This window comes from Geotrypetes seraphini, chromosome 13, assembly GCF_902459505.1.
Source record: "Geotrypetes seraphini chromosome 13, aGeoSer1.1, whole genome shotgun sequence".
NCBI lineage: Eukaryota > Metazoa > Chordata > Amphibia > Gymnophiona > Dermophiidae > Geotrypetes > Geotrypetes seraphini.
In genome coordinates, this window is record NC_047096.1 from 18,155,176 (window position 1) to 18,178,580 (window position 23,405).

The window sequence follows — 23,405 nt, forward strand, 5'->3', positions numbered from 1 at the left end:
TTTTTTTTTTTACTATATCACGACCATGTACAGTATCCCCCTGCACAATTGTGGCAACTTTGAGTCAAATATTTCCTTGACCTTTGAAGCTAAACAAATGAAACTTGGCAATCTTGTACAACTTTTTACGATCTATTCAATGGAACTAATGCAGATTTTCATTTTTTTGAAACTGACATACTTAAGAAACCTCATAGTAGGCCGAAGAAATGGACCATGTTAAAAAATTTAAAAGTTTAACCTTCTGTGGCTCCTGTAATAATGAAGCGATCTCTGTAAATGTTTGTCTGCTATTTTGTGACAATTTCAACTTATAAGCTAATCTAAGTACTTTATAATTTTAATTTAAAGTTTGTGCTTTAATTATTCATTCATAACATTTTATTGAATTTATGCACCGCATTTGCCAAAATAGTTTCTGAAAACTGATATTGTCGACCAGGTGATATAACCAATGGAGCAGAGAGTATTTTTTTGATTTAGCAGATACTGCAAAAAAAATTTTTTTTTTCATTTCTTCAAGTCAATATAGTCTTCACACAAGGCGCATTCTGTGGTTTGGCATGACTGTCTGACATCTGAGCTGCTAGTCCAGCAGCAGAAATTATCTTGTGCTTTATCACATTTTGCACTCATTCAGTTTTTCGTTTTGTATAACCTACTTTATCTCAACAGAGCTACTAGCCTTCAAAGACCATTGAATAATCAGATATTGACATCAAATGATCTATTCAATGTCTGTGATAAAAATATACATGGAATTAAATATATAATTGTTCACAAAGAACAAATTGATGAAAGCAAGAAATTTCAGGAAGAGAGATGGAAAGAAAGCAGTTCAATAGCTGGAACCAGAGAATATCATTGGTTTGTGCCACTTGACTCAAATGCCATTCGTGTGAGCAAGGTTCAAATGTTGCTACTTACTTTGTGGACAAAACTTTGAATATTCATACTACAATGCCATGCTTGAGAAATCACAACTGCTCCTGGATTTTTATGTTGCATGGTGGATTGGCAACATTGCTGATGTATCAGTTGAAGAAAATGACATCTTGATAAAGTTTATGTGCCCACATGGCTCTGCTAGTTCGTTTTACTGACCTGAAAGACAAAACATTTGCTGGGTGCCAAAACACCATCTTATTTCTATGCTCTCTACTCTATCGATTACATCATCTGGTCGACAATCATTGTCTTGGGAACCAGAAAGACACCCACAGAAGGCTTTGGAACCTCGGTGAAGAAGCTAAAACTACAGATTTGGGAACCTGAACTAGGAGACTCGCCTGTGGCTGGTATTGCACAGCTTTCGGGCATAACCTCTAAAGTGATGAGGTTGCTGGTTCAAATTTCTTGAACTAGTAGTGGCAATGCCACCATGGACCAATGAGTCAAATGTTTTCCTTATAAAAAATGCAAAACAGTTTATAACTCTAAGAACTGACCATACCATATTTCGATTTTAATATATGGCAATACTATGAAAACTTCAATGACATTTGACCTTTATTTTTATGCATTGTTTGCTTGCGTTGAAAAACAAAACCAACTTTTTCAAGGGGTCTGAAACATGTTCTTTCTGATAGTTAATTTGAAAATGTTTCTAGAATATTCTTTTTTGTAAAAGCTGGTTAAAAATACCCAACTTTTGACATTTTTTGAAAAAGCACAAACTTTAAATTGAAATTATAAAGTAATAAAATTAGCTTATAAATTGAAATCGTATATTTGAGAACAAATTCAGGTCACAAAATAACAGACAAAATTTTACAGGGATAGCTTCATTATTACAGGATCCACAGAAGGCTAAACTTTTAAATTTTTTAACATGGTCCATTTCTTTGGCCCACTGAGTCTTTTTACGTACGTCAGTTTCAAAAAATGAAAATCTGCATTAGTTTCATTTAATAGATCATAAAAAGTTGTATAATTTTGCACAGTTTCATTTGTTATATTTTGACTCAAAGTAGCCAAAATTTTGCAGGGATACTTTACATGATCGTGGTATGGTATCAAAAAAAGAGCTATATCTCCACAAGTATTCCACTAGCAGATCTTAAACTTTACCAGAGTTCATTGTCCAATTCATTGACCAGAGGTCATGTAAGATTTAGCATACAAAGTTTCATTAAAATCGGTGATTGTAAGGTGGGGGCACTTTCTTTTTTTTTTTTAATTCTTTATTCATTTTCAATATTTTCAATAAGTGCAATACAAATTAAATACATTTTATATTTAAGACATCACTTAATACTCTTTCAAGAAACAAATCAATCTATATCCCTCCCCCCACCCTATCCCATAACTATTATAAATTTTTAATTTAATAATCAAATCTTCAAAAAGCTCATTATGATATCCATTTCATATCCATAAGTACTAATAAATAAACCAATACATTAATTCAGAGAATCATTTAAAAATAAATCCACCCTCCCTCCCCCTGGATGTGCACATAATATATCAATAAAAATCAAATCTACAATAGATCAACAAAAGACGTCAATGGACCCCATATTAGCTTGAAAATTTTTATATTCCCTAACGATTCTGCAATCATTTTTTCATATCTGTATATCAAGCATAAATTTGCTCACCAGAATGTAAAGTTAAGACGGTCCCAATTTTTCCAGTTACGCATGATCAACTGTACAGCAGTACCTGTCATAATTAGGAACAGTCGACCTTTATATTTATCTAACGGATCCCTGATATGCAACACAGTTCCACAAATAACTACTTCATAAGATAAAGGGATTTTAGATTCTAAGATATTAATAATATGTCCTCAAATCGACTTCCAAAAATCAGTATCCTAGGATAATAAAATAGTAAATGATCATATGTACCTATATCTAGATGACAGTGCCAACATCTATTAGACTTAGAGTTATCCAACTTATTTAATCTAACCGGGGTCCAAAAAGAACAATGCAACAAAAAAAACAAAACATGTTTGTCTCATAGATGCTGACACTGTACACCTCATCCTCCAAGACCAAATACATGGCCATTGAGATGCAGAAATATACTGTCCAATCTCGATGCTCCAAATATCTCTAAAAGCATTTTTAGGTTTCTTATTCATAGAATCAGATATCAATTTATACCACCTGGCAGCCTGATGTCCAATCATATCTGCCTGAAAACAAAGGAACTGCAAGGTATAATAATTTTTTAAAATTCGCCATTCAGGGAACCCTTTCCGAATGGCCTGCCTTAATTGCACCCAATTATAAAACTGAAATTTAGAAATACCAAAAGATTGTTGTAACCTTGAAAATTCAATAAATTTACCATTTGATATTACATCTTCTAATGTTCTTATACCCGCCTGCATCCATTCTTTCCAAGCAATTTTAGATCCGCCTATTTGTATCTTGGAGTTCAGCCATAAGGATTGACATAAAGACTGTTCTATAGGAATTTCTGTTAACTTATTTATACATCTTAAAGTTTTCCAAGTATCCAAAATAATAGTATTTATTTTATGGGGCACTTTTCTAAAATTAGACCACTTGACATGGAATGACCCACTTGTAACATGTAGAGAGCAAACTATAGGTGTACTATTTGAAAACATTTAAAGACAAGGGTAGCAGAAAATTTTCTCTTTTTGAGTAGTTTTGCTGAAGTGGAGCTTTTTGAGGGAAAACTGACCTTTTATGTTTGCAAAGGAATTTACATTTCATGTAGATGAACAGTTGTGCAAGATTAGAAATAGATAATTTGTCAAGCTTTTATTTGGCATTTGGAAACTTTATAATGTCTCTTCACTGGTAAACACAAAGGGCTTCTTCTATCAAACTGCGCAAGAGTTCCTTTGGGAGCAGCGCGGGCCATTCAGCGCGGCTCTCTGTGCTAAAATCTTCTAGCGCAGTTTGATAGAAGAGACCCAAAGCTTTTTTTTCGGTGGTTTTAGGAAGCAGATGAGATTGTGTGGTCCTGTGACTGAGAGGTAAAGAAGACCTTGGATAGTTAGTGCATGAACGGAGTGAGAATGAGGACTAGTCTAGTGTCATAGCAGCTGAGAACTGGGGAAGCCATGGTTCAAATCTTTTGATGTGACTTTGGGCAACTCACTTCATTCTGCTGCCTCTGGTATGAACCCAGAACTATATGTTAGCATGTGCTATTTCATGCAAACCCCATTATTCTTAGGGCCCATTTACTACACGCAGTACCTACTTGCTCGCTTTTCCATCCCTAAAGGGCTGCACCTACAAGAGATACCTCGACAGAACACTATCATTCCAAGCAGGCAAATGGAACAAATGTTTAACCAATTTCATCTCAAACGCACTCTCGTACCAAACGTTTAGAAAATCTATAAAAACCTATCTCTTTGACAGATTACTCTGACCCTACCTCAACCTGATGTACTCCCAATACACTTCCAGATAAACCTGACTAAACTTAACAAGCCAATGTAAATTTGAAAGTTCACTGTAATGTCGCTGTCTGTATACAGTCTCTTCTCTTGTAAACCACTTAGAACTGTTTGTGGTATGGCAGTATATAAAAATAAAGTTATTATTATTATTACTAAGCACATAGTTCACATTAACATGAGTTAACGTTTCTCAACCAGTATGTGTTCAGACTTTTCAGATTTGTCCACAAAGACCAGACAGGCAGGGAAAAGTGAGCAGACTGGAAAAAAGACTAAATAGTCCAAAACACACTGTTCAAAGAAGCAATTTTATTGAACAGCAGCAGTAGAGAATAAAAACTGTGCCCAACTTAGTCTATGTTTTGCCCTTCTGGGCTGCATCAGAGGCCTAAAATACCAGACAGTGAGCCATAAAAACTTGTATGAGAGTTGGTTAAAAAAAAAAAAATGTGCCCCCCCCCCCTTCTGATTGCCCTAGTTGGCTAGTCCCTGCTGGGGTAAGAATTCATGATGATCAGAGTGCCTATAAGGTTTTTCAGGAAGCAGGGGCTTCCTTGGTCCTCAGGAGGGCCCCTAGAGGTTTGGGGGACCTGGAATAGAGAATGACACAGTGACAGAATTTGTCACCGTTCCCACAGATAACTGTGGGAAACCATCCCCATGTCATTCGTTAAGGAGAAGACCCCATGTCATTCATTAAGGAGACTCCATTTCTGCCTTGATTTATTTTTAAAACACTTCCAGATAAATTTGATTAATCTTAACATGCTAATGTTGTAATATCGCTGTCTGTATTCAGTCTCTTCCTCTGTAAACCACTCTGAGCTGTTTGTGGTATTGTGGTATATAAAAATAAAGTTATTATTATTATAATAAGAATCAGAGTATGATCCTCAAGCCTTGCATTGAAGAATACTGGTGTGGAAGGACTGATGTCAGATATTCACTAAAGAATGACATGGGATGGTTATCCGTGGGGATGTTGACAAATTCTTTCACTGTGTCATTCTCTATCTGAAATAGGGGATCCAGTCCTGTCTTGGGCCTGAGCCAGGAGGAAAGCTAGCAGGAGAATGAAGGAGTGGAAGGGAAGATATTTCCTTTGGGGAGTCTGTTCTTTGAAAAAAGGGTAGCTGTTTTCAAGGGGGGGGGGAGTTCATTCTAGTCTGCCTCTTTTTGCATGAAGGAATTTCCCCCCTCATTGGCCAGATGACTTCCTCCTTATGCAGAGGGGCAGAGTCATCCAAGACTCTATTCTGGAGTGCTGAGAAGATCTTCCAAGTTGTTTCCTCTCCACAAATTCCTTTGCAGAGTGATCTTGGAGGAACAGGAGGCCCCTGAAGCAGTTCTCAAGGAGATTTAAGATTATGGAGAAGCTATATCCTCTCCTTTCAGAGGATCTGGAAGGAAATCATCCCATGTCATTCTTTAGTGTCTATATCTCAACCTCAGTCCTACACCAGCATTCTTCAATGCAAGGCTTGAAGGTCAGTGGCTGTGCCCACTCATACTCCTGATTTTTCCTTGTCTCCTTAAAGACTGACAAGGGTATGGTTTCCCATGGTTAATCATAGGGGTGGGGACAAATTCTGTCCCTGTGTCATTCTCTTAACAGTTGTTTGGGCTCTGAAGGTAAATGTCTTGGTGACAGAGATTACAAGAAAGACCACCATCCAATGGAAGGAGTGGCACTAAAAGATTTCACAGGACAGAATAGAGGTATTTAAGCAAGCCTTTCTGTCTTTGAAGTTCAAGGTCTAGGCTACAGTCTGCTGGAGCTGTGTGGTTCAAATGCCCCTCCAATGGATTTAGCAGTTGCCAGAATCCTTGGAGGCTGCAATTTTGGAATCGGCTGCATTTGTGGCTGATGCTCTGTGCAAATCAGAGCACAGTCGGTAGAGGTGCATAGGGTCTGTAGCTGCAAAAATGGGCAGTAGACTGAAGTGTCAAAGTTGCATCTTAGCAGTTTCCTTTATTTGGGAAGAATTTAGAAAAGCTGGTCAAGGAGTTAGGGGATGCTAGACCACAAAGGAGTTAGGGGATGCTAGACTAGAGTGATATCAGGCAGGTATTTACCTCAAAAAGTGGGGTTACTTTTGTCCAAATAGGCATTCAGTAGCAGCTTTCTTGATGTATATGCCAGGGTGTTTCATGGCAGCAGTCCTTTTGGGAAGGCCACAAGCCACTCATCAGCTGGAAGCAAAGGCTCCCAATGAAATCCAGGGATTGGGGTGGGGATGAAGATGGGAGGCTGCCACAGGCTCTCTCATGTAAGGACACTTATCGCTGCTCCTTGAAGGAGTCAGTGTTGTGTTTGGTCCCTTCCTTTTCTTATGATTCAGACAATCTCACTTCTGGCTTATTCAGAGGTAGACTGTAAGGGACACTAAATTATTCACACTTTGGATGTCTGAAGAGAGCCAATTCGTTTTCTGGAGGTGACCAATTCTTTTTGCAAAATGGACCTTCAGCAGCCATCTCGGGGTGAAAACAATTGTGAATTACTCTTGCCTAGGTTAGGCCACTAGACCACAAGGGCGCCTGAGGTAGGCCAGGGGGGTTACCTGGCTGACAGGTGGGTCCAGGAAGGGGCAAAGGAAGCTGTGCACACTAGTAGTGGGGAGAATGGAGGCTGCTGTTTAAGGTAGGGGAATTAGGCTGGGTTTATTTCTGGCTTCATTTTCTGCCAAAATTGAGTGGCCGATTTTGGTTAGGGATTCAACAGAAAACAAAGATCCTGGGTTCACTCAGGTTCTAGGCTATTCATTCTGTCCAGAACCCAGCCCTAGATCTGTTGGAAGGCCAAAAGGGCAGGAGGAAACTATTCGATCTAAAAAAAGCTTTTGCTGCTTATATATGAACTACCACTGTCTTGTTCATAATCTCTCCCTGAAGAGCTTCACTCATTCTGTTAAATGAAACTGGTTATGCCCTTTGAACAAAAGTGTTTTATTTTTAAACTCTTGTGTCTGAAAAGATGAGTAAACAGAAACAAGCAGATCTAATAAAGTGCAAAGTCAACAGTCATTAAAAGCTACCATGCATCATAATTTCAGGATTAAGTAAAATTACAAATTTCAGGGGGGACAGAACAAACAATTTTGACTAACTAGACAGAACATACCAAACAAAAGGGAAAAATGGGGAAAGAAATAGAGATCCCAGCTTTTTGTTTCTGCCAACAAGTACAGATACACAGACAGTGCAATTTATTTTGTAAATTTTTTATTTAGAAAAGTATTGATGTAGTTAAACGTCTGAGAAAAATGATTTAAGGAGCAAGTGTGTGTGGAAGTTAAAAACAAAGTTAAAAAAATCTAGAAAGGAATTGAAAAGGAAAGCATTTCATGCTGCTTAAAAAGTGTGTATTTGTTCTCGTTAGTGAGCCAGTAAAGAGAAACTGTAGCTTTGGAAAACTATAGGCAGAGAATTTTGGAAAACTAGACCATAAAACTGACAGGCCTGGATGATGTATGATGCTATAAAAGGAAAGTATCTGCTGAATTCTGCTTTAAAAAGAGGCCTGGACCCTCTGAGAATTGCACAGGGGTTCAGACTGGTCCTAGCAGGTGACAGCAGTTGCCTCCTGTCAGCTGGGAGACGGTGCTCACATACAGTATAATACTTCACATTTATGCAGTGGGTATGGTTTCTTTTTACAGTACTGTTTCCAAATAGCCACCCAGATACTGTCTAGAGAATCTGTCTAGGCTGGCTGAAAGCAAATTTGGGACCGTTTTAAAATCTTAATATTTCTTTATATACACTAGAATCTCAGTTAACCGAGTGTCAGTTAACTGGCACTCTCAACCAACCAGCAAAAAATTGCTGGTGAAAATTAAAAATGATCCCCGAAGCACCAGCTGGCAGCGGTCCTGAGCTGCAAACCCCACTACCTCCCTCAAGCCCCAAAGACTACAAACAGCGGTGGTCCTGAGCCATGAACCCCACCTCCCTTCCTAACCAAAAGCACCAGCACAGCAGTGTCCTGAGCCACAAATCCCCACTCCCTCCCTCTCTCAAGCCCCAAAGAACTACAGCAGTGGTGGTCCTGAGCCAAGATCCCCACCTTCCCTCCTGACCCAACGTGGCTCATTGTAGGGCTTTTCCTCTAATGTGTTGGAAGTGACATGTCTGAGGAAAGGCCCTGCTTGGGCTGGTCACAAGCAGCCTGTTTTGAGGCTATCTCCTGCTGACTGGCTGTGCTTTGGGTAAAGAAGGGAGCCAGGGGGTTCATGGCTCAGGATGCCGCCTGTTTCTGCTTTGCGGCTCAGGACCGCTGCCACGTTCTTTGTTCTCTCAACTTCTCTTGAAGCTTCATCCGGAGTAAATCGTCCCTGCTGTTCATTAAAAAAACTGTAAAAAGGGTTTGGTTTTTTTTAAAGACTAATGAGAGCTCACATAAGGCTGACCAGACAAGAGTCATCTAACGTCTGGCAGCCGTGAGAACTTGAAGTCTTTCCCCCCCTTCCCCGGCTAATAGATTTTGGCAATAAGATTATTAGGAAGGCATCACTACACCAGTTTCCATATATGTAATGGTTATTAGTCTATGACATATATGCAGATGATATCTAACTGATCATCCCTGTGTCCAAACCAGAAGGAGAGGCCAAGCAGAAGATTAGGACAGGACTGGAAAAAATCTTTGGATGGTTTCCAGCAAATGGACTTGTAGCAAACAAAGAAAAACAGAAATATTTCTTATTAATAAATGGGGACAGCAGAATATGAGGTATCAGCTAAGATTGAATAGCAATTTAGTAGAATCATCCATGGATGGACCCAAATTTTGATATGTCTTTACAGGTCTCCAGTGCATAGTTAAAAATGCATATGGAAAATTGTACTGGATTAGAGGTCTGAAGCCATATCTCTCAAGCAATGACTAATGTAGTAGTTTTGCTTGTGCTCTCTGTTTTTGACTATTGTAACACTGTCTTGCTGGGTCTACCGAAATACACAATTAGACAAGTTCAAACAGTGCTAAATGCAGCGGCAAGATTCCTGCTGGGAAAATCATGGCAGACGAGTGCCACCCCGTTACTGAAAAAAAGCTGCACTAGCTCCCAATCGAGAGCAGGGTGAAATTTAAGATGCTGTTACTGATCCTGCCTATTTGATTCACACTATCTGTTTATCACATTACACAAATGTACCACCACGGTCCCTACGCTCCAGTCAAGAGCTCTTCCTTGAAATATCCTCCTTCAGGGACTTTTATGAACGTATCAGGGTGAGAATGTGCTCACTGATGGCTCCTGTGTGGTGGAACACCAACGGACAATGGTAAATTCAAGACAAAATTGAAGACGATCCTCTTTACAAACTACTTCATCTCGTTTATATGCTAGACTCGAGAGGCATCATGGGATGCAATACTGTTTATATGTTATATGTGAAACAGATATAGGTATTGTTCCTTACTTCAAATGTTCATTGTACACTTCCCCCTCCATATTCGCGAATTCCGTATCTACGGATTCGCTTATTCACGGTTTTAAATGAAAAAAACCCACTTATTTTTCGGGCTATTTTAAGCTCTGTAAGCCCCCCCTTAAGCCTTACCTGATGGTCTAGCGGGTTTTTCAGGCAGGAGTGATCTTCCCACGCTCCTGCCCCGTGCAGATCGCTCACAGGAAATAGCTCGAGAGACTACGGGAGCTCAAGGCAGCCATTTCCTGTGAGCAATCTGCATGGGGCAGGAGCGTGAGAAGATCGCTCCTGCCTGAAAACCCGCTAGACCACCAGGTAAGGCTTAAGGTGGGGGGAGGCTTTCAGGGTTTAAAATAGCCAGGGGAAGCGGGGGTTAGGGGCAGAACTGGCCCGAATATTATTCGCGGGCCGACTCTGCCCCAAGCTCCCACGAATAAGGAGGGGGAAGTGTACACCGTTGTGTTAAATTTAATTTGTACTATCCGTGACACAGTTTGTATGATCGTTTATATGTATTGTTCTTAAACTATGGGTGTTCATTGTACACCGATTTGAATTAACTTCCTAGTCATTATTTATTCCCCCCCCCCCCCCTTTTACAAAACCATAGTGTGGTTTTTAGTGCTTGCCTATGAATTCCTATGAGCATCAGAGCTGTTACCACTGCGCTTTGTAAAAGGAGGGCACAGTTGACTCCACCTAAGTGCACAGCGGTTAAGCGCACGCTTCAGTTATCCGCATCCTACCACCACAGTCCTGTTTTGTTTTTTGTTTTTTACATTAAAGTCAATGGATGTAAACTCCAGATATTTGCAGTTCGGATAAGCACACAGTCTGCTTATGCGTACTGATGCCATAGGTCCAACCTCTATTCTTTCGTGTTATGTTCACTCTGGTTAAATGCAATCACATTCTGACTGGGAGGAAAGCCAGTTGGCATCTGCCCACTGGCAGAACAGATTGGCCACAATGGCTAGGCTTCAGACAGCAGCTTAAGCGCTGGGGCAGCTGGGAAAGTGAGTGCTCCACTTCCACTCAAGCTGTAGGGCATCGCTTTCCTGTACTTTAGGCTCCAGCAGCACACGCGCTATATTTAAACTGAACCGGCTTAACTACAGCCTCCTCTCCCCCTCCCCCCACTCTTATTAAGCGCACACTCCAGTTAAGTGTATGTAGCAACCTGGTCTGAAGGGCATGCACTTAAACGGTGTTGACTGTATAAACGGTGTATAAATTTGCAATAAAAATAAAGATGATCCTGTGAAAACACATGTAGATTGCTAGGGCCTGTATGATTGTAGTCAGAGAAGGAATGAAAGTCCATAGTTTCTGGTTGATATCCCAACTATAAGCCCTCCATACTCTTATTCACATCTAAATACAAATTAATAACATACAATCCATTCCATGTTTTTTGTATGCATACAATAAAGGTAAACAAGCTAGAATACCTTTTTTATTGTAATACAATATATTTTTGACCAGCTTTTGAGTACTTTGCTGCCTTTAACACAGCATGAACTTAGCTTAGATGTTGCCTGCTTACATAACAGACAGATTACAGGTTGTATTGCAAAAGGGTCTAGCGGGCTTTCATTTCAAAGCTGTAGAGTAAGAGGGGGAGGGGGTGATGGTGGGGGAGTGTCATATGTTTGCCCAGAGGGGAGAAAACTGAAGGAGACAAAAACAGCAGGATTTACATTACAGTAGAACTTGGGTAGTTTTGAAATTCCTTTCTAGTATTCTAATCATAAGGTACTGACCTGAAAAAAGAATTCCCTTCTAGACGTGCCACCATATTTCTTTCTGTGGTTTGTTTTGGCACATTTCTCAAGTGAAAATACATCTTTTTTTTTTTGGTAGTGGTTCTGCTGTTGATGTGAAAATTAGAAGATGTACTGAACTAATTTTGATGACTTTAACTCGTATGCTGAATCTGTACTGAAGTTTGTCAATACTTTCTAAGTGTGGTTTGGATTGGTTCATTTTAGGGACCAGAAGAACCTAAATTTCATGTACTTGAAACTTGAATGTGCAACTTTTTCTAACTTGCATTTGTGAAAAATTGTGTCTTTTAATTTTTGGTCTATTTCGCTCATAAAACATCCCTCCATGAATAGAAGATCTTGAAAGCTGGAGATGGACAACGGTTCCAAAATTTGGGAACTTTTTCTTTTCTTCTATTTTGGTATATTTGGGGAGGGGGGGGGGGGTTAAAATTTTGTTTTTGTTCAGTTTGTTGTGTTTTCCCTCTCTCCAGCTTTTTGACAGCCAGATTGCTCTAATTGCCCTCCTACCCTCTCGCTGTCACCCTTCTTTCAGCCTACTCCTCATTCTCCTTAGCTTCTCTCTCCTTGTAGCCTTTCTCTCTGTGGCTGCTTGGTTTCCTTCATGCCATTCTTGAAATGAGTTTCTTAATGTTCAGCCCAGCTCAAGCCATGCAATAGTGTTGATGATTCTCAGTGGCTCTGGTTTCCAGTGTTTTTGCAACCCTGATGAATATGATGCCTTTAAACTGAATGTTATTTTTACATGGGAAGCAATACGGTCCTGTGATATGTGCTGGCACAGCTTACAGCATGATATCTTGCAGGAATTAATTTTGTTTTCTGTTTGCATGTTTGCAACTTGTTTTGTTTCCTCTTGCATACACTGTTCTGTTTATACAAAGCTGTATTCCAGTTCTCTTTTATTTGAAAATTATAAACTTTAATGAAGAGTGGCGGAAAATCTCGCTGACAGTTCCTGACTTTAGTTGAGTCACTTAACCCTCCATTTTCTCAAATACAATCAAGTTTGGATGTCCTTCAGGAACATAAAAATACCTACAGGGCAAGGCAAAAAAAAAAAAAAGGTAACTCCTTAGAGATTTTGCTGTTTTCTCAGCAACCATGTTGAATTTCAACAAGAAATTTTATGTACTTAATTAGTTGCCATACTTAATTAAATGCTTAATAGTAATAAGTATCTTAAGCTGAATTGGTTAGTGACATTTTAGCGTTGCTACCTAGTGATGTTGCATGTTAAAACACAGTAGAATAATGTCATTCAAACAATACCATTAACGTACAATTTCAGTGTCGCTGTGAATGCTCAAAGGGGCAAATTCGGTAGGCGGTGGTAGGCATCTTACCGCTGTCTAACCAGCCAATCGGGACGCATGTTGTTTTTTTTAAAAAAAACTCCCAAGGCAGGTCACCTACATTGGAGGTGCCTCCGGGAAACTAGGGAGGTGCGCAAGCCCGCCTATGGCTAGGCGATGTGGGCATGGTTTGGCACGGAAGTAGCCTTAGGTGGACCTAGGCGACCGTACATGTCTCCCCAGGCCAGCAGGAGATGCGTAAGGCCTACACTGTAAGTAGACGCAGCCGCTGAGCTTATCGCAGCAAGGGATCTCCCTGCCGTGATAAGTTTAGTGGCTGCAGCCAACCATCCTCCCCGAACAATCGTGGCTGGAGGGATGCCCAGTCCCTCCTGCCCGGCACTCCCCCTAACGATTGCAGCAGGAGAGATGCCCAGTCCCTTCTGGCCAGGAACACCCCCCCCCCCAGTAGATTGCGCAGCAGGAGGGATGCCCAATCCCTCCTGCCGGAACACGTCCATCTCCCCTTGTAGATCGTCGGCTGTAGGAATGCCCAATCCCTCCTGCCTGGGAACACCCCCCCCCAGGTAGATTGCGCAGCAGAAGGGATGCCTAATCCCTCCTGCCAGACCCCTCTCCGTACATCATCAGCAGGAGGACCCCCCTCCCCCATACATCACTGGCAGGAGGGATGCCCAATACCGCCTACTGGACATCCCCCTGTCGTTTCAATCCATACCAGATCTTCCTTGGGGGACTTTGAAACGCACTGCCTTTCACAGTTTATCCAATAGATTGATTCTCAAACTTAAATTTTACTTGTTAATATGGACCCTTCAAAATGCCGATTGAAAGTTAGACTGGCTGTGGCGGCGTTTTAAAGGGTCCGTATTAGCAAGTAAAATTCAAGTTTGAGAATCGATCTATTGGATAAACTGAAAGGCAATGCATTTCAATGTCCCCCGAGGAAGATCCAGTATGGATTGAAACTACCACGTAGTGAAGGGCTTTGGGAGTTCCATTTTATATCGGCGATGGTTGAAGCAAGAGCCGTCTAAGAAAAGTGTTGCCTTTCTGTGGATGGTTTATGCAATATTGATACAATTCCATCTTTATTGATTCATATACTGTATAAGCTTTCCTTTCCTTCGATAAAAGGTATCAAATCAACTAGTAAAATTTCCCATTCTCTTTCCTACCTCTTAACTGCGATGTTGAATGAATTGCCTTTTCAAATAAGATCTTGTTTGTCACCTCCCAGGTTTTTCCAAAATATTTTGAAACCCACTTTGTTTCAGTGTTCCTTAAGTAACAGCTTCTGATGAATGTAAATGTGCTTCTTTCAATTTAGTTATTGTTAACTGAATTGAGCTCTTTTTTTTTTTTTTAGGAATGATTCGGCATATAAATTAAAGATTTGGATTAGATTAGATTTTGAATGTCTTCTGTTAAATACCCCTGTAATTGGAATATGTTGCGTATATCTCTTCCTGCCTTTTGGGGACCTAAAGTCTGTAAGTTGTTAAAGTATCCAGAACATGCTTCTACTATAGTAAAGACTGCCGTTAGTGTGTATTTGGTAACATTTTTATTTCCAGCTTGTTTTGTACCACAGAACTGTAACTTCTGTGTAAATGTGCTGAAATAATTGTTGAGAAACAGCAGAATAAAACTCCTATTTAAGAGGAGGCTTGATGTTTTACATTAAAAACATCTGGGGGGGTCCCCCTTGGCTGTTAAGCAGAGGGTGGGGGCAGCTCCTCTTGAACTCTAGCTGAAATGTGCTTTGTCATGCTAGGTTGCTGCCTGACTTCTACCGATTTGCTTTTCACTTTGTTTAGATTCTAGAGCAAAGGCCTCGTAGGAAAATAACACAAGGGGAACAAGGTCCACAGTGGTGCCACTCTGAGGTAGTGTGGGACAGAATTACTGTGGCTGCAGCTTTGACCAGGTCCAAATTTCACTGGCTCCTTAGGATCACCCTGACTCAATCCAGACAGGCTGATGCAGTTCTAGTTTTGCCTTTTGTATGCATGGATTTGAAGGTTTGTTTTGCTTAGAAAATTGCAAAGTAGCAAAGCTAGGATCGGTTTAGCCTGTTTAATTGACCTGAGGTACATGACAACAATAGGTATTGGATCTGTGGGTGATTCCTAAGGTGACCTTTTATTTATTTTTTCCTCAAAACGGGACATCTACTAATTTTCAGTCCTGCCCAAGCCCTTAATTTCTTCCATTCATTTTTCATGTACACACAATATCTTATTAATTCATAATGGTAACCATAAAATTTTTAAAAAAACACAAAGCATCCTGTATGCAGAGAAAATGTTAATTATCATTTACAGTACCCCCTCCAAATCTGCGGTTTCAGTACTCGTGGATTCGGTTATTTGTGATTAAACGCTGCATCCTGGACCTTCCCCAGATCTTACCTGGTGGTCTAGTGGCGACACGGGGCAGGATCGATCGTCCAACACTCCTACCCTATGCAGAGCCGTCATCTCAAGATTACAACGGGAACTCACGGCAGCCATTTTGATGACGGCTCTGCACGGGGCAGGAGCATAGGACGATCAATCCTGCCCCACGTTGCCAGTAGACTACCACGGAAGGTCCAGGGCGCAGGAGGGACTGGAGGAGTTGCCTTACAGCAAAAGATTAGAGAAACTGGGCCTCTTCTCCCTCAAAAAGAGGAGATTGCGAGGGGACATGATCGAAACATTCAAGGTACTGAAGGGAATAGACCTGGTAGATAAGGACAGGTTGTTCACCCTTTCCAAGGTAAGGAGAACGAGAGGTCACTCTCTAAAATTGAAAGGGGATAGATTCTGTACAAACGTAAGGAAGTTCTTTTTCACCCAGAGAGTGATAGAAAACTGGAACGCTCTTCCGGAATCTGTTATAGGGGAAAACACCCTCCAGGGATTCAAGACAAAGTTAGACAAGTTTATGCTGAATCGGAACATACGCAGGTAGGGCTAGTCTCACTTAGGGCGCTGGTCTTTGACTAGAGAGCCACCGCGTGAGCGGACTGCTGGGCATGATGGACCACCGGTCTGACCCAGCAGCAGCAATTCTTATGTTCTTGCAAAGTCTATTCCCTTCATTATCTTGAATGTTTCGATCATGTCCCCTCTCAGTCTCCTCTTTTTAAGGGAGAAGAGGCCCAGTTTCTCTAATCTCTCACTGTATGGGAACTCCTCTAGCCCCTTAACTAGTTTAATTGCTCTTCTCTGGACCCTTACTAGTAGTATTATGTCCTTCATGTATGGCGACCAGTGTTGGAAGTAGTATTCTAGGTGAGGGCGTACCATGCTCGGTACAGAGGCTTGATAACCTTCTCGGATCTGTTCGTGATCCCCTTCTTAATCATTCCTAGCATTCTGTTCGCCCTCTTCACTGCCGCCACGCATTGCGCGGATGGCTTCATCAACTTGACCAGTACTCCCAAGTCTCTTTCCTGGGGGGTCTCTCTAAGTACCGCCCCGGACATCCTGTATTTGTGTATAAGATTTTTGTTACCAACATGCATCACTTTACACTTATCCACGTTAAACCTCATTTGCCATGTTGCTGCCCATTTCTCGAGCATGTTTATATCCTGTTGCAGGTCTTCGCAATACTTCTGCGTCTTCACTATTCTGAATAGCTTTGTATCCTCTGCAAATTTAATCACCTCGCTCATCGTACCAAATTTCCAGATTGTTTATAAATATGTTGAAGAGCACGGGTCCAAGCACCGAACCCTGTGGTACTCCGCTCGTGACGCTTTTCCAGTCCGAGTATTGTCCATTTACCTCCATTCTCTGTTTCCTATCCACCAACCGTTTTTTTTAATCCACATAAGTATGTTACCCTCGATTCCATGGCTCACAATTTTTCGTAGTAGTCGTTCATGCGGGACCTTATCGAACGCATTCTGAAAATCCAGATATACAATGTTGATCGGCTCGCCATTGTCTATCTGCCTGTTTACTCCCTCAAAGAAGTGCAACAAGTTCATCAAGCAAGATCTCCCCTTGCTGAAGCCATGCTGGCTGATCCCCATCAGATTGTGTCCGTCAAGGTGATCAATGATGCGGTACTTTATCAGCGTCTCTACCATCTTTCCCGGTGCGGAGGTCAGACTCACCGGTCTGTAGTTTCCCGGATCTCCTCTCAAACCTTTCTTGAAGATCGGCATAACATTCGCCACTTTCCAGTCTTCCGGAATCCTTTCTGATTTGATTGACAGATTGGCTATCAGTTGAAGCAGTTCAGCTATAGTCCCTTTTAGTTCTTTGATTACTCTCGGATAGATGCCATCCAGTCCCGAAGATTTATCATTTTTAAGCCTATTAATCTGCCTGCATACCTCTTCTAGACTGACCATCAACCCTGTCAGTTTCTCATCTTCGTTTCCCGCGTATAGCCTGTCAGCTTCCAGTATGTTGTGTATATCCTCTTCAGTAAATACAGATGCAAAAATGTGTTCAGATTGTAGGCGATGGCTTTGTCCTTCTTTAGCACTCCCTTTATTCCATGGTCATCCAACGGCCCCAACGCTTCCTTCGCGGGTCGTTTCCCCTTAATATATCAATCATTTTTCCTACCTTTGTTGTCTGGTGAGTCTCTGGTTGCAGTTCCTTCTGACTGTGCATCCTTTCTTTTTTTCTGTCTTTCTCTCTCCCTGCCCCCCCCCCAAGCCACTGCCGCCATACTCCCTCAACTTTTGCTTTCTTTCTCTCTCCCTGCCTCCCCCCATGCCACTGCTACCGATTTCTCCCTGCTTCCCCGCCGCTGACGCAGCAACAGGGCCAGGCGCGTGCAGCGACAGCACAACAACCGGTCCACAAGCCTTCCCCCGATGTCAATTCTGCAGGGAAGCAGGGAGAGAACCCAGGCTCTGCGATCAACTCGCAGCTTCAGCACTGCACAGCTTTGGGACGCCAAAATGTCCTGTTTTCAGAAAGAGCTAATGGGCTTCTCTCTTTCTGAAAATGAGACATTGCGGCCTCCCAAAGCTGTGCTTGGGGACAATGGGACGTATTGGTCACATTAGTGATTCCGTATCCCTAATATTGAATGAATTCCTTCACTTTAATGGGGGAGGCACCATTTGTTGTTGTTAACCCCAATGGTGGCAACCCTACTACTCTTATTCCTTTATTATTTTAAAAACATAAGAGTTGTCATACTGAGACAGACCGAAAGTCCATCAAACCCAGTATCCGGTTTCCAAAAGTGGTCAACCCAGGTCCCAAATACCTGTCTAGATCTCAAGTAATAAAACAGATTTTATGTTGTGTATCTTAAGAATAAGCAGTAGATTTCTCCAAGCCATCTCAATAATGGCCTATGGACTTCCCTTTTATGAATTTATCCAAACCTTTTTTAAACCCTGTTGAGCTCACTAATTTCACCACATTCTCCATCAATGACTTTCAGATTTTAATTACATGTTGTGTGAAGAAATATTATCAAGTTTGTTTAAAATCTACTACTTAGTAGCTTCAACGCATTCCCCTTAGTCCTAATATTTTTGGAAAGAGTAAACAAACGATTCACGTCTACCTTTCCTCTCCACTCAGTATTATATAGGCATCTTGTCATAGTACATTACATTACATTAGTGATTTCTATTCTGCCATTACCTCGCGGTTCAAGGCGGATTACATAAGGAGTTATTTGGACATTTAGGAATACATAAGGAGTTATCTGGACATTTCCTGTGTTATTTTTGGAGTGGAGCGGATTGCTATTGGGGATGTGTTAGTTTGTCTTTAAGGATTTTTTGAATAGCAGGGTTTTTATTTCTTTTCTGAAGGATTTGTAGTCTGGAGTCATGATCAGTAAATTGGAGAATTGGTATCACCCCTGAGCCATCTCTTCTCCAAGCTGAAGAGCCCTAGCTGCTTTAGCCTTTCCTCATAGGGAAATTGTCCCATCCCTTTTATCATTTTTGTCGCCCTTCTCTACCTTTTCTAATTCTGCTATATCTTTTTTGAGATAGGGCGATTTAACAACTTTGAACAACTGTCATCAGCAAATTTAATTATCTCACTAGTTATTCCCATCCCTAAATCATTGATAAATAAGTTAAAAAGCAGCAGTCCCAGCATAGATTCCTGGGGAACCCTATTATTTAACAATAACAGCTGATAAATATATATGCTTGAATCAAACAGACAGCAACTGAACACTTAGTTTCAGGAGGAAAAGCCTCAGATCCCCGTTAGGAAAGGATTAAATAACGCCAATGGCAAAAACCTCCTTCCCTCCTGTGTTACAGCTGAGGTTCTAAATTTATCATAGATAAATGCAGTACAAAAAGGTCTGGCCGCTGTTAGCAGTCAAAAATATCTATAAATGCAGTTCAGTTCTGTGCATTGAATTGCTAAAATGTTATTAAGCTATTAAACTTGAAATGTTATTGAGCTATTAAACTTTTCAGATACAAAAATACTATTCGTATGTTCACCTAACTAGATACTGTTACTTCCTCGGTTGGTAACAAATGCTTCCAAATTGTTATTCGGGAGCAATGTGAAATGTTGTAGCAGTAAAACAAAGAACACTTATCTGTAGCTCTGAGTAGACGCTGAGCAGTCAGAAACTTTTCTATGGCTCTGTCTAGACTTCGATTGCCTACCCCCTTCCGATGTTGCCAGATAGCATTTCTCCAGAAGGCTGATTCAGAGACTGGGAGGGATCATATTCAAGCAGGCACTCCCAGGTGCTCAACGCTGATACTATTGGGCGTCCCGGGGGATTTACTAAAACACTTTACTTAAAATCCACAAGGATTTGGTAAATCCCCCGAGACGTCCAATAGTATCGTCGAGGGATTCTTTATTAGAATGAGTTTGTAAGTATCTAGATCAGTTCCTTCAGCCTCATGTTCTACAATTAAATCATATGTGAAGGACAGCATGCATATGTTGAATATTCTAGAGAATCGCTGGTCAGCTGTAGCGAACCTTGCAGGCTGTCGTTGACCTCTGCAGCACATTCCCTCTGCCGCGGTCCCGTACTTCAGAGGAGGGGCGGGACCGCATCAGAGGGAACGTGCTGCAGAGTTTGATGGCAGCCTGCTAGGTTCGCTACAGCACCGGCGATCCTCTGCAGGCTGCTTTGAAGGTGAGACTGGGAATCCAGAGGACACTAGAAAGAAGGTGGGCCCTGGTATAAAGAAGGGGGAAACATGCAGGCCTTCGGGGGGGAGGGGGGCAGTGGTAGGCCCTGGTATCGAAGTACATGGAGGGAGGGAATGAGGGGGGTCCAAAAAAACATGCATATGCCAGACTGAGGTGGGGTGGGGGGGAGGGAAAAAATAATGGGTCTAAAAACAGAGGAGAGGGAGAAAGATGGTGGACAATGGGATGGAAGGAGGGAAGGAACAGAAAGGGAGAGAAGTTGGACACAAGGGATTGTGTGGTGAGATGATAGAGATACTGGATAGGAGGGTAGTTGGGAAGAGAAAGGGAGAGATGGTGGATCCTGGGGAAGGAAGTGGGGAAGGAGTGAGAGATGCTGGATGAAAGGGTAGTTGAGAAAAGGTGGATCTGGGGATGGTGGGAGGGAAGGGAAACGGTAGGGGAGGACAGATGGAAGATGGATGGCTAGCACGGAGAAAGAAGAAAACGACAAATGGGCAGGAGACTCTGGCAAGCGAGTTATCAGAAGACAACCAGAGCCTGGTACCAACATGATTTGAATAATGACTGGACAACAAAAGGTAGAAAAAATAATTTTATTTTCTATTTTGTGATTACAGTATGTCCGATTTGAAATGTGTATGTCGTGCCAGAGCTGTAATCCTATACTTTTACTAAGACTAAGGAGTCTTTTTTTTATTTATTTATTTATTTATTAAGGTGTGCATTTAGCGCGCAGTAAATCAGTTAGTGTACCTTAATAAAAGGACCCCTAAGTATCTTAATAAAAAATTTAGCCTGTGTTTGAGATTTCGGCCCCTTGTGTGATTGAGTTTGACACCCTTGTAGCCTTAAGTGGTTTACATTCAAGTACTCGAGCATTTCTCCCTTTCTGTCCTGGCAGGCTCACAATCTGACTAATCCAGCTGAGTGACTTGCCCAGGGTCACAAGGGACAACGCTGGGCTTGGGCTTGAGCCTGTAGCTCTATCCACTAGGCTTCTCACTCACAGTAGTTGCTTTCTCCAACCTATCACTGTATTAGCTGGCATATTTACAGTACTGACTGACGCATTGGGCTGCCGTCTTCAAACTTCTGACCAGAGGGCCGCCGCGTGAGCGGACTGCTGGGCATGATGGACCACTGGTCTGACTCAGCAGTGGCATTTCTTATGTTCAAAATTTTACTGCTATGAATTATTTCTATAGCGCCACCAGACGCACGCAGCGCTGCACAGAGTCACAAAGAAGGAAAAAACAGTCCCTGCTCAAAAGAGCTTACAATCTAAACAGACAAACAGGATGTCATGGATACAGTTAATCAGCTGGCTGGGATGGAGGGTTGATGGTTGTTTCCTGACCTCATTTCTTTTTTCTGGTTTTAGTCTGGGAATTTTTTGTTTCTGTTTTCAGTTCTTCTGAATTACGCTTTTCTCAGAAAAATATTTTATTATTAAATCCACTCCTGGAGCTCATACACTAATTCTCCATCCTGCCCCCACTCCCATTGATTCCTAGGTTTCAAATGGTAATCAGGACATCAGGGTTTGATTTTCACTTAGCTTGGTATGATATGCAGGACAAAACATGGGGAACTTGCTAAAAATATATAAACTATCAAGATCTGAATGATTGAATTTAGATTTTTTCAAATCTTTAAATCAGAAAAATATTGTAACAAGAAATTGTGAATGTAAGATTCCTAGACACTTAATATGGCAAAACTCTCTTACGTGTGGCAGATTTAGGATGGAGGCAACTGCTGATCTCACCTTGCTTGTGTTTTGGTTTTTAATTGTCCTTATTCTAAGATCTTGGAGTTTGTGGTCATAATGCCCACACAGAATGCCATTGTCACAAGGAAATTCAGTGCTACAAGGACACCTTGTGTGCTGACCTCATACTCTTCTATTCACAGGAACTTGCAAGCGGCCATAGGAGCTTATTATGACTTTGAGAGCCCAAACATCAATGTGCCCTCCATGTCCTTTGTAGAAGACATCACCATAGGAGAAGGAGAGTCCATCCCTCCAGACACCCAATTTACCAAAACGTGGAGGATACAAAATACAGGTAAGAGATTGGAGCTGCATTTAGCTCATGGCTTTCCTCAGTAGCTCAAGGCGAGTAATTTAAAAAGAAATGTAGATCCATTTAGCACAAAGGAGGCATGCACCATCCCTTAAGAAAACATGGCTGGGATGCACAAATATCCCTTTAAAGAGTAGGATTTTTTAGAAATAATAAATGTTAAAAAGTGTGAGATAACGAAGCGTAAAGCTTCTCTCGAATAATGGTACTACAGTATACCTTGAGCAGTCTGTTAAAACTGAAGGATGCATAACGTAAGATTTTACAAAAATCTTAAACTCTTCAGGTGGAGGTTGATGTTTGCTGTTTTTAAGATGTACAGTTATGAGAATGTTATTTCTGTAGTAAGTCTGATAAATATTCACTATGCTCTAGGGGTAATTTTTATAAGGCATTTCTGCAAAAATAATAGCATTTTACATAGAGAAATTGCCTTTTTTGAAATTGTCCTGGTTATACATAAATTTGTCTGACATGGTGAGAGGATGGGATTGGGGAGGCTTTGCTGTTGTGTGTATTTTATAAAATACATGCATAGAAACAAACACTGAACTGGCAAATTTGTACATGTCTGTGAGTAGATGTAAAGGTGCATGGGCACTTTTCTTAGGGGTAATTTTCTGACTTGAACATAGATGTGTGCTTTTCCTTTTAAAATTGTGTGCATTTCTGCTGTGCAAGTTAAGCAGCCTATTATAAAATTATTCTCCTCCTGCATAATAATATGATGGCGCACTTTATTACACATTTCCAAAAATATGTGTGTTTTTGTATAAAATAGACTTCTACAATCATCTCCAGTTGTTTAAAAATGCTCGGATACAAATATACACCTGTTGTCAGTAAGTTCAAATGTGTATGTGAACAATATAAACTGACCTGAACATAAATTGAGGTAACATTTTCCCCCCAAAAAGGAGAAAAAGAAGTTGACTCGAATATAAATTTGTGTGTGGGGGGGGGGCGGGGGGGGGGAGAGATGGTTATATTCAAGTGCCCTGCCCTGCACCCAGCTCACCTTTCCCTAGCAACAGCAGCAGATGAATCCAGAGACCAATGGGATAGCTCACATCTACCAGCAGGCGGAGATAGAGAAACTGATTAACAAGTGGTCCTATTGGCTGGCACTCCTCCTGTTTATCCAGTATTCTCTATCTCCCAGCAGGAAAAGGTCACTATTTCCCTTCCTACCCAGCCCCTGAAGCCTGAGTGGGCCAGCAGTAAGCAGTCCTTTCCGCGTCCTGCCCTGGCCAACTCTAAAC

At 41.3% G+C, this 23,405-nt stretch overlaps 1 protein-coding gene across 3 annotated transcripts in view; it reads left to right on the top strand.

Annotated features, from left to right (window-relative positions):
* ILRUN (inflammation and lipid regulator with UBA-like and NBR1-like domains) overlaps positions 1-23,405 on the top strand; it is a 63,875-nt gene that overhangs the window by 2,278 nt on the left and 38,192 nt on the right. For all 3 annotated transcript variants that reach the window (XM_033919431.1, XM_033919430.1, XM_033919432.1), the window contains exon 2: positions 21,971-22,125. In XM_033919431.1, the coding sequence (XP_033775322.1) occupies positions 21,971-22,125 (155 nt within the window). The remainder of the gene's footprint in view (positions 1-21,970; positions 22,126-23,405) is intronic.